The following is a 12,309-nucleotide window of genomic DNA, read 5'->3' on the forward strand; positions in this document are numbered from 1 at the left end:
AGTGCATTAAGAGTAAAATGAGTCAAAACAACTCCTTATCGCGATGAGTTACAGCTTTATTTCAAAGGTGGATCAAGTCAGTCCAACGGCATTCCACATGACGAATCACATTACATTTCCCCTTCAGAGCACAGACTTGGAACACAAAACTGTAGCACATCATATGGTCCATACAAAATGAATTGGGGAAAATAAGAGAAAGTGAGAAAAGAGAAATAGAAAAATCACCTCTCAGTTCATCCCCCCAAACTCTGTCCAGGCTCCCATAAAATCTAAAACATCTAAAAGTGTTTTAGCATCACGCTAACCTAAACACAGAGAGGAGAGCTGAAGGACAGAAGGCGACACATGAAAGCAAAGGGGGAAGTTTGTAAATAGGTCTCTTCAAGAGTAATAAGGGCCTGGCACACAAAATCTAGGATTCTGAAATGTGAAACAAAGAAAAAAAAAAGAAAGAAAAAAAAACAAGTTGTTCCTCCCACCCTGATCAACGTAGGCTCAAGTGCAAACTGTAGCAACATTTGTCGATGCTACAGTATTCACATGCATTGAGTGTATGCAGTGTGGAGGCAGATGTTCTGGAGAGATGGGAACATCGGACCCCGCCATTTATCTCGTAGGAATCTCCATCTCTCGAGCACTTCTGCCTCCACTGCTAGTAAAAAAAATTACTGTACATGCTTTCTTGGAGAAATACAGAAAATGAGTCACGATATGTTTCTTTCCATTTCTGCACACATAAGACAACAGTCTGCTGTGCTGCCATGAATGCAGCAGTTTTTGCATGTTGACATCTGGTTTGAAGTTTAGACAGGAACAAGGGCCGGAAAGGCACTTCAGAGTGTGGATGTCCCTTCAATTTCCTGGCGGTTCTGTCGTAAGCCCTAAAAAATAAAAAAAATATCAGCTGGTTGACTCCCTGTAAAGTTTTGAGTCCTCCAAAAGACCAAAGGGGAATCTGAAAGAAGAAACAGGGGGCTGGTTAGTGGCTGTAGGAGGTTGTATAATCATTTAAAAACAGGGTCAGAGAGTGAAAAACTAAGAGCCGAGATCCAGTCCATGTGATAAAGGACTGATTCAATATTGTGAGACACTTACAAACACAAAAAAGGTCTTTGCTGTGGGATGTGTATCTAGCCCTCAATGGAGACTTCTGGAACAATGTGTCCATTCAGCGAAGCCTCCACCGACATCTCCACAGACTCCACGGCGAGCTGCATCTGACATGGCATGTCGCGGATTTCTGACTTCATCTCTTCTGACAGCACATCCAGACATGTCTGCTCAGCAGTGGTATCCTGTCAGGGAAAGGAGGGAAGAGAGGCGGTTAGGAGACAGAGTAGATGGTCACCAGAAACATGGACAAGAAAGCCCCACGTACTCTTTGGATAAACACTGGAAAACATACCGAATCCAAAAGTGTTAAGCTATGATTAAACAGCTTCACAATAGAATGAACCCGGTAGTTACTGTCTATATGAAATGATAAAAGCCTGACGGCAACTCACAATCACGATTTCCTCTCCAGGGACAGAGGCGGGCTCAGGCTCAACGGGCGTCACATCCATAGATTCTGATTGGGTGTCACTCATTTCAACAATTTCCTAAATATAGCAAGCAGAGAGAGAGAGAGGCGCAGGTTAAAAAAAGCCGAGCGTTAAAATTGTACAAAGTGATTATGTGCAATGGACTTTGTTTCAAGAAGAGAAAAGGCTTCTCCTGATCTTTGACTCTAAAAGGTCACAACAACTTATTTCTCTTACCAAGAATGAATCAGGCTTCACTGTATGTTTATGAGCCAACCTGCACACTGTGTTCTGCCTCAATATCCATTAAGAATGTGTTGCAGGCCCATTTAACAACTATAATTTAATGTTATTCATTTTAAAAAAATGAATTTGTGTCGTACAATGAACAGGGCCAACATTTAAAACCACTGACTAAAATTTAAGATGTATGACACTAAAATATAATATTGTTTTTCACACATATGTACAGATGTGCATAAGGGTAAAACATGTTTTAAATGATGGTGTCTTGTGGCCCCTAAACAACAGCTCAGGTTAGCTTTGCTGTTTTAACTACAACATCTCTGATTACAGAGGCAGGGCGCCAGCTGGAACTTGTGCTGTGCAGTTCTCACCGGCTGGACAGCAGCAGCAGACTCAGCAATGGCGACCTCCACTGCTGAGGCAGATTCTGTGACGACAAAGTCTTCAACCAGACTGTCAGCGGTGTCCTGGGTGCCAGAGGTCTGCAGAGACACAAAGAGAACAAGATGAGAAAGAAGAACATTTTCCACACATGAGACATAGAAGTGAATGAGGGGAATTAATTAGCCAAGCATCCCAGGAGAAAATGCGCAGATTTATTAATAGCATAACCCATACACTTCTGATTTCAGGGTGATCTATATCTAGAATACAGCCATGTAAAATTGTCACATAACTTGTGGACTACAATTGTTGAAGAGTTTAGGTTTTACCTCTTTCACTTCAGCTTCTTCTACAGGAGCTTCAGGGACAGTGACCGGGACCTGGCGAGACAGCAGATGAGGCCAAATTACAATTTTTGAAGCTTTACTTTTTATATGAAAGAAAACCTTTTAATCACAAGCTAATAAGTAAAATGTGTTCAATCAACCATATAATGTATTTCTTGATGTGGAGAAAAAGAAAAATACTCACCACTGGGACTTCCATAGATTGGACAGGGGCATCCTGGACACACAAAACAAAAAGCAGGGCATAGTGAGTCTTTGCTGTTAAGTTACATTTTGAAAGAAGTTCTGTAAATGAAGAAATGTCAGAAAGAGAAAAGATGACAGCATTTTTTTAAATCACTCACCTCTGTCATTGGAACAGGGTCCGCGGGGACCTCCGGTGCCTCCTCTTCAGCCAACACTTCTACTTCAGCGTCATCCTCTTCAGGGGCTGCAGGACTGACAATGGCCTCAGTCTCCTGTTCTGGCTCAGGTACCTCTGTGACAGCCTCCTCCACTGATTCCACCGCTGCCTCTGTAACTTCCTCATCTGCAGCAGATTCTGCTTCAGCGGTCTGTGCTTCTACCACCGTTTCTTCGGTGGCCTCTAAAGCGGCCACTTCCACCTCAGCCTCAGCGGCTGCGTCGTCCCCTGCCAAGGCCTCAGCCTCCCCTTCAGCCTCTGGCTCGCCGGCATTCTGCGTCTGCACATGCAAAATCAACACATTAAGAACGTCCTGTCATGCATGGTCGAGGATACAACAATACACCTATAACATAAACCATGCTGTCACTAAAAAGAGTCTTACCTGTTCAGTCTCTGTGGTGGTGATGATTGTTGTCTCCTCTGTCTGAATCTGGAGAATGGCAAATAAAAACACACTTAAATAAATGGATGAATAGATGAATGAACAGATGAATAGAAGAACAACGATGGCTATAGAGAATGACAACCTAAAGTTTAAAGTTATCTTCAAATGATCAAATTTAACCGATTGTTTCTAGCTGAGTTTCAGAGGACTGGTTACCTCATTGCAACTGCAGCGCTCATGTCACATTAAAGCCCCATTAACTGCAATGTTAGCTTGTTTTGATTCTTCATTTGATGACTACATGACATCAGTACAATCACTTATGTGATCATTTGTTTGCAGATCCATTAAAGTGCTTTAATAAGTAGGTGATCTGAGTATTGTGGTAAACATGAGAAAGAGAGCAGGAGCAAAGTGTGCTTGTTATTTGTAAAGTCACAGTGGAAATGTCACAGAAACTTTTCCATTCAAAGAGTCACTGTTGCTGTAAACTTATAAAACCTGAGTGGAAACTGTGAGTTACTCTGGGTTGATGAATGACATCTTTTGCACTGTTAGTTGGTGACATATACGCCAAAAACGCCACACACACACTGAAGTGTGTTAGCTTAAAAGCACGCTCAGTGGACATATGAGCTGTATTGTGCTTTATATAAGGGCTGTGTGGTTTGCTTGAATGGCCTCTCATCAATTTGACAAGTGATTTCAGAGAAAACTTCACTTTAATGTGAATGCAGAAGGAATCATGTTTTTAATGTTTTCCTTTGAGGGTTTTGAAATTAAACCAACAAATCTCTAAAAACACTGCTCTGCTAACTTGTAGGCGACTGCTAAACCCTCTTCAACATGTATGACTAACTGCTCAAAAATCAAAGCAGGTCTTACTTGAAAAGTGTCATGTTGAGTTATGCTCCACTCATACTTGTTCACACCTGGTTTAACCAGCCTCTGGCTCATACTGCTAAATTATGCTACTTGAGCTAGTAGAGGTTAGGGGGTTTAAGTGTTTGTGAAAATGAAATGCAGATTTGTTTTACCTCCGTCTCAACGGGAGCCTCCACTGGGGTCTCATCTTGGGGTATGACCTGTGGAGGACAAAGCGTTTATTCATGAGTCAGCAAAACACTCGTAGAAATAAAAAAGTATCTTATTCAATAAAATAAAATTGCAGAGAGTGCATCCCATTTAAAAAAAGGCAATTAAAAATCTCTGCCTCATACACTCCTGCCATGGATTGTGTTTTTTTTTTTTTTTTTGAATAAAATGTGGTGCTTTGGGAGGGGTACACACTAGTCCTAAAAATGTGCCCAGAGCAAAATGAACTTCTGCTCAACAGTTTGTCAGCCGAACTGTAGCTGTGATGCCTCGAGGCATTTTAACAGAGAAAACCCAGAGAGGGTCTTTGTAGGTTTACTGTGTCCAAAAAAAACAGAGGGTCATAAATCAGATCATTAATGTGCACTAGCAGTCTACACCCCCCCACCCTTGTTAAACTATTGTCGTCATCAGGCCCTCACTCCCAAAAACACACACCAAATCGAACATTTTATATTACATCTTTTTCTTTCAGTAATGTTGCTGGGGCAGCATTTACCCCGTTACAGTTTTATAATTGGCACTGCTTCCAGGACCTTTGTGTATTACTATACAACTCACAATTTTCACTCACAATTATGAGAAAATGCAAATACAGAAGTCACTCTTTTTTTTTCATTCTTTTTCTATAAGCCAAAGACACTTTTGTAGCCTTGCCACTGATTTAGTGGAACAGTTGGCAGTAACCTAAATGGCCAATGGCTGCATGGCCATTGTGCATCCAAGTGTGTTGAGCCATAATGGCAATCACGGGGAGCTGCACATAAATATTGTAAATCTTCATAGTACAACAATAAATTATTTAAACTGTCTTGTACCAGCCTGTCTTCAATGTAGGACAAGTCTGGTGCTTGCAGGCTGCGACTGCTAGTCACGAACAGGCCAATCATCTCTTGACCAAAAATCACCCAAATCCATCTATCTACAGCAGAACAGAGGGAAAAGTCAGTTCAAATGCTCTGGTTAGACTGGAGTTACTTAACCATCTCCACTTCCTTCTCTGTGCTGTGTGACTGAGAGGTGAGGAATCCCGTCCTCCTGGATTTTAACTTCTTCTGAACAAAAGCCTCGTGGGCAAAAATGCATGTATAGCTGAGGAGGGTAAATGTACACTCCAGTTACACAGCGTTGGGGGGGGGTGGTATAAGGGAGAGAAAGGGGCAGGTAAGTAACGAGGGAGAGAGGGAGGTGGACTGTAGGCCTTCCTTTCCTTGACAGGAAAACACACACATGTACAAAAATGCACATAAAGTATAAACACCCCCTCCAGTCTGTCCCAGAGGCAGAACACTGTGTACCAACCCGATCTGCACACAGATCCTTCCTCACCAGTCCTACCAAGAGACATATTCAGCACAATTCAAAGCTGATGTAGAAACAGCCAGCGCTTACACAGACCATTTATCCCACAGAGAAGGTCATAATATATCTGCAATGCAATGATCTCTGTGTTCCAGCCAAATTTACACCCTCAATTTCTTTTCAGGATCTCTGATTTGAACAAATTTAGAGTTTAAGGACACAATTTTGCTTTCTTGCAAGGCCTTCATTTGTAGAGACAGCTTCAAATAAATAAATAAATAAATAAATAACAGAAAACAGCATTGTTAAGTCATTCTTAGTATAAAAAGAGATGCAAAGCAAAAACTGAAAAAGGAGCGTTATGAAAGTGTGTGGTTCAGCCAACAAAGCCCTACAGTATTCCAAAAAAACAAACCCGTAAAAGCTGCCTGTAAATGTCGAGGGGAGGTGGTTGCATGTGCATGTGTACATACGTGTGGAGGAAGGCTGAGTGCCCTCACATGCTTTGCCGCAAGGTGAATAGTCTGAAAATGATAAATTGATAACTTTGCATGTCTTTATTGGCCACTCTTTCTGGCTGTCATGTCAACTGTGATAAAAGAAACGCTTAGTTATCATTTGTGTGCATGCTGTATTTAGCATTTTCATTGTGAGCAAACTGAAAGCAAATGTACCCCAAGTCATCCCTTCACTTTAAATTTGTCAGATCCTTTAAAAAGGTTGTGACAGCTGTCCGTAAGCTCCTCTTCAATGCACCAAATACCAAAGGCTAAGCTACACAACTACACACAGACACACTTCAACAGACAGATGAGCGCCCCCGAAATCCCAACAACTCAATAACATCTCACTTTCCCCAGTCTTGTCTCCTCCCACTTATAAAAGGGAGACATATGGATGAACGAGTGCACGTGTGGAGTAGACAATCTAATGAGGGCCCATACATTGCCATAGGAGGAAGAAAGGAGGGGGAGAACAGAAGGAAGGAGGGAGAGAGGAGAGAAACAAGTGGTGGGAGGGAAGGAAGGGTGATGGGGAGAGTGAATTTACAAGGGAAAGAGGGGTGAGGGACCGAGGGAAGGAGGACTGGGCAGCTGCAGGAGCACAGAGGATGCAAGCTGGTACAAAATGTTCGGCCACGGCAGGAGCCGCACCCACTGTCGCTTCAGGCCCACAGAAAAATCAAACACACTCAGTAGGTCTGGATGGATTGGGTGGTGGGTTTCCACTCACCTGAGTCTCCGTGGTGACACCAAGAAGCGGAGGGGCCACCTCCCTTTGGTTCCAGAGCCAGCTGAATACGAGCCCCATTGACACCTGCTCTGATCCTATCACCTATCGACCAACTGATGTCCAGCTCTCGCCTGACACGTGGTGCCACCGAGCAAAAGCTATCTTGCAGGACTATGGCGTACAGTGTATAAGCTGTCTGTGAGCAAAGTTTCATGAAGTTCAGAAAACAAAGCAAGAAAAACGTGACTTGAACGATTTAATTAAGCTGCTACTGTATGTGTGTGCAGTTAGCCAGCACTGACTAATTATCAGTTTTGCAGGAGTGTCTGTGCGCAATTGTGAGCGTCTGAACTGAATGTGGCAGATGTGCAAGTGGGGAAGGAGCAGAGAAGGAGGAAGGCGAGAGGTGGGTGGTGTGGTGGGAGGGAGGGAGGGACGGGGGGATGAGGTGGGAGGGTGGGGGTGGGGGGGCATACTGCCACAACTTAACAATTAAACAATGACGGGCAGTTCATCTCTTTCTCTCCTCTAGAATCTTTATGAGTCCTGTACAGCTCAGTGGGCAGAGCATAACACTTCGGGGTTAGAGGTTACATTCAAAACCTCCATGTGTGAACTGGACAGGATGATCCAATAATTGTTCCTCTTACACCCATTCTCCAGGAAGCATTACACACTCACATGCATCCTAACAAAGCTGAGTTGCTGGGAGCAAAGACCACAAATTTAGTGCATGTGTGTGCGCACATGCATTTCCAAGTGTGTATGTGCACAGTGGTTCAGGCACACAGATGTACATGTATGTGCAGTGTGTGACTGTATGTCTGCACATAGCCTCCAGTCAACTGGATGAAACAGAACATTCTGTTCCCAAATGTGTGCATGATGGCGACGACACAAAGACCACGTGTCATTTTTCAACTTGCAAATGAAAATGTATAGATTTGGAAGGTAAAATTGTTTAGTGATCAGGACTCCTAAAGCTTTTAAAGAGCAAAATTCAAGCACTTTACATTTTCCTAAACCAAATATTTCCACACTTGAAGCCTTTATCGCCACATCTATCATCACATTTATCATCACATCTAAATTGTTACTATAAATGCGAATGTGAGTCATTGTGTAGATGAAACATCAGATAATGCTGAAATCAACTTGTCTCAAGGAGTGTTTTCAAATTTAAGCATTTTCCAAACCTTGAAATTAATTAATTAGTTCTGAACTTTTCCAGACTTTGTACTATACACTGAGAGGTATGCTTTTTTGGTACACCACTCTGTGTACAGCCAAAATGCAGTATATACTTCAAATGCTCAAAAAAAAAAAAAAAAGCCAGAAGCCCTCTATGTCTTCAAATACAACAAACAGCAAGCCTTTTCATCCCATTCACTAAGTTCACTGACTTTCAAACTGGAAACCAGCATTGATAGCATATATTACAGAAAGGTGTATATCTGATATGTCAAATTTGGACAACCTGTTTCATGAAATGAAAAAACAGCATGGTTCTCCCTAAATTTTTTTAGAGCACAAACAACTCCTACATATACTTGTCTTATCCAATCAGTCTATCCACAAAGACTTAAACATGCTCAGTAGCACAGACATTAGGTGATCCTGTATAATGACATGGCTGAAAACGCTCTGCCCAGTCCACCACTGATGGAGCCTACAATCTCTCCTCTACTCTCCACCTCTTTGCTAAATGGAACATGTTGTTCCTACTGATTCCCACCCCCCACCAGTTCCACCTCCCTTCTCCCATAAGGACCCAGCCACAGCACATACCCTTCGGTGGTTGTCCACAAAACTCTATATACAGAGCCAGCCAGTGAAAAGTGTCTCTTTACTGCAAACCATATACAAAGTGGAACCTACCAAAGATTCAATCTCTAATTCCACATAGCAAGTATCTAACCTGACAAAAAAATACCCCCTCTGGCAACTATATGCATTTTTTATGATGGTACATGCTGAACCCTATGCAGCTCATTGCCTAAAGAAGGAACCAACTTGGCGAGTTGTCTTGGCACATTCACTAAAGAATCTAGCACAGATTTTCAAGATCTGACTGCTTGAAATTGGCAGCTTAACTGCCATGCCTTATTCACCTGCTAAAATTTACACTCATACAGTACATGGCCTCTGAGGAGCCATCACACCAGGCCAACTGCAAAGATCCCTTTAAGAACCTGAACACCAGCATGCTTTTCTCCTTACCTCGGTTACTGGTTCTGCTTCAGGAATGATAGGTTCATCCTCCTGTGCGATCTCAGCTTCAACTACAGTGGGTTCCGTTGGTGGCGTCTCAATGACTGGTGCTTCTTCAGTGTCTGGGGCAGGGACTTCAACCTCGACCTCTGCAGTAGTCTGTTCCAACACCACGGCCTCAGGCTCTGGTGCCTTGACCTCGACTGGCACGGACTCTGCGACAGGTTCTTTCACGACTGGCTTTAGTTCTACTTCAGGGGTTTCCACAATGGGAACAGCAACAGGAACAGGAACAGGCTCTGGGATCTTTTCTGGAGCTGGAGCTGGAGCTTTAGCTGTTTTCTTTGGGGTTGCGGCAGGGGGTACACACACTGCAATCCCAGGGCTTGCTTTGACCGGTGGGTTGGCTGCATGCTGCTCTTCAAGGGCTCTCCTCTGGGCCTGCTGCAAGGAGGAAAATACACAACAACATGTGGGTCAATGGCTGTTGTCATCACTACAGTGGAAGCCCCTATTTGATTCTTTTCATGTTTTCATCCTGCAACCCATTCTGCTGCAGATATTAGTTCAATTCATTTAGCCTCTTGGGTGTGGCATAAATAAGTGGCAGTTAATTTACAGTTGCTTCAAAGATGCATTGAGTATGTAAACTGCTAAATGATGCAGGTGGAATACCAGAAAAAAAGACACAAATGGGAGTTTTTGGGTATGAATGCCTCTGACACCCCCATTGTGTCCACAGACTGATGTTGTTGTCAGTCAGGGGTTCGTTCTGGCACATTTCTGTCTGCAGGAATACCAGACATGCCATCCCAGCCAGATCCAACATGTTTTTCAGCCCTGGACAAAACCCCCCTCGGACTTTAATGGAGGTTTTAGGAAGGACAGACCACCGGATGGAGGGGCTGGGTGACTGGGAGTGGGCCCAGCAAAGCTAGTTAGATAATGGGAGCTAATTAGTTGAATCAGAGCAGTCCTGACAGGTCTGGTGAAGCGGGAATGGAAACCGTGCGAGTCAGCAGCACTGCTGGGTGCCCTGCGGGCCAGACAGTGGGCCTAATCACATCATAATCAGGTTATAATCAGGTTACAATCACTCCCCGAAAATGCTTTTGTTAGGCCGACAGCCAGTTAGGCATTCACAGTGCTAGACCAGTGCTGGAAGCCAACGAGGCATGTTTGTGTAGGTTCATATGTCTATGCCTGTCCATCTAGTGACCGTCAAAACAACCCCTCCCTCATCTTTGCCCACAAATAGCTGGCTGAAATCCAAACCTCACTATCACAGAGTAATATAAACATTTCAAATAACTGAAGTTGCTAATTGTGGGCATCTGTTCAACACAGTTAACTATCTCCAAGGCCCAGTGAGCCTCGGAGGGAAACACTTATTGTCAAAGTGACGGGGTTTACATACAAAGACCTGCGTGGAGCACTCATCTTGACTTCTTCAAGTGTCCAGCAGCTCCTTCCCTTCCTGTGCTCTGATATCTCTGGGGGAATTAGTGATAACACCAAGCTGTGAGTGACTGCAGGGCATTTTTATCCGAGTGTCCCTAGCAGGCTGTGAGAGAATCAAAGAGACTGTGCAGACTCCAGTCTGGCAAAACTAAGGCAAGACATTCCTCTGGTCAACACACTACCAAATACAGTTGTGTGGTGATGAGAGTAGTAGACTGGCCAGCAAGCTAGAGGCTTAAGGGGGGTGGGGAAGAATGCCACAAACTCCATATTGAGAAGTCTCCCCAGAGCTGGAAGACTGGGCTTCAAATGGGCCTTTAATGGTGAAGCAAGTGATCATTAGAGCATGATTTTAAACATTTAATACTTGATAGAGATCAGTTTGGTGGTGGAGTAACCTCTGACCTCAGAGAAGTAGACCCCTCCTTCAATCCACCACACCCACTTCTTTTACTTGGACACTGAATGTTCAGAAGTACAATTTCTCTCAGTTACCTAAGGGGAGTGGGGCGGTACCTAGAACAAATATGTCAATCATCATGTCACTGCTGCTTCAACATACTGAATTAGAGCAAATGGCCTGAACTAAGTATACCAGCGTGTCATTAAAATTGAAGGTGGTACTTTTCACGATTAATAAGAAAAGACCACAGAAATATATAAACCTGCAATCTCCATCCCAGCACTAAACCAAATTATGCAGCGCGCACGTGGAGCGCGGGGGTTAAGCCAAAAAGCTTCTTCTCTCTTGTACCTCACATGGGATCCAAATGCATCTTTACGTGTAGTGCTAGTAGTATTAACTGCATAATTTCAACAAAATCTATTTTGGGTGCGTTTTTGGCACAGCCGTCCATCTTTACGCACGGAGCTTAGAGCGCTCCTCGGAGCTGAGTGCGTCGTCAAAAAAGGAACTGAATAACATTAAGAAAACCAACACAAACCGACATTAAACATTTTGTACGTTTTTTTTCTCAATGTTTTGAGATTTCGATTACAGCGCTCGTTTAGAAGCTTCATTTGATCAAAAGCGCAAGGCACGTGTTTTGCCTCAATATTATGAGCAGCAATTGTGTTTTTACGCATCAGCAATCACAATGCGTGAAGGCAAAAACGAGGTTTCGCGCTTTGGAAAAACGGTGAGGAGTTTAAAACAAACACAAGAACCATCACAAACTGACAAAAGGTCATTTCCATCAGCATTTTCGGACACGGGAAAGACCTGGCTGAGTTCACATTCTACTGATGTCCGAGATACTTTGGATGTGATGAGATGAGAATAAAAGCCCCAAAGCGCGCCTGCCTCCACTTACCGCTTTCCTCATACGACGCTTGTTCTTCTTCCACCTGCTAGGCATTTTGATGTGTGTTGATGGAAACAAGACAGACCGGCGAAATGAAACGAGCAGAATGGCAGAGTGAGCAAACTCGATCTTTATAGAGCCCCCGGTCACTGCGTTACCTTTGAACCGAACCTATGGGAGGACTGGGATGAAAATGGGGGCGTGGAGAGGCAGACACACGCACATCAGTTTAACACATATGCATGTGCACGTCAGCTCAGTGAGATGATCGTATCAGAGCCGGGCTACCTATTGGCTGGATGCTGGGTTGTATTATGCAACCACTCCATCAGAGCAGAGAGAGACAGAGAGAGAGCAGCTCATGTGTTTGCAGAGTACCACACCCCCTTTCCTGGATCCGTTAGAAATA

General features: G+C 43.7%; 1 protein-coding gene across 2 annotated transcripts; it reads right to left on the minus strand.

Annotated features, from left to right (window-relative positions):
- Positions 1–35: 35 nt before the first annotated feature.
- LOC143320304 (uncharacterized) lies at positions 36–12,099 on the minus strand. Of its 2 annotated transcripts, none has more exons than XM_076729807.1 (11): positions 11,910–12,099; positions 9,145–9,579; positions 4,332–4,379; positions 3,292–3,339; positions 2,848–3,186; positions 2,688–2,720; positions 2,486–2,536; positions 2,144–2,254; positions 1,509–1,604; positions 1,099–1,298; positions 36–958 (listed from the first exon to the last, which is right to left on the minus strand). In XM_076729807.1, exons 1-10 carry the CDS (start codon positions 11,952–11,954, stop codon positions 1,134–1,136), a joined length of 1,371 nt encoding a protein of 456 aa, XP_076585922.1. In that variant the 5' UTR covers positions 11,955–12,099; the 3' UTR covers positions 36–958; positions 1,099–1,133. The 2 variants fall into 2 exon arrangements, with proteins under 2 accessions (XP_076585922.1, XP_076585923.1); XM_076729808.1 differs by having other exon boundaries at positions 36–884; positions 11,910–12,044.
- Between the last annotated feature and the right edge of the window lie 210 nt (positions 12,100–12,309).

This window comes from Chaetodon auriga, chromosome 5 (assembly GCF_051107435.1).
Source record: "Chaetodon auriga isolate fChaAug3 chromosome 5, fChaAug3.hap1, whole genome shotgun sequence".
In the NCBI taxonomy this organism is placed as follows: Eukaryota; Metazoa; Chordata; class Actinopteri; order Chaetodontiformes; family Chaetodontidae; genus Chaetodon; species Chaetodon auriga.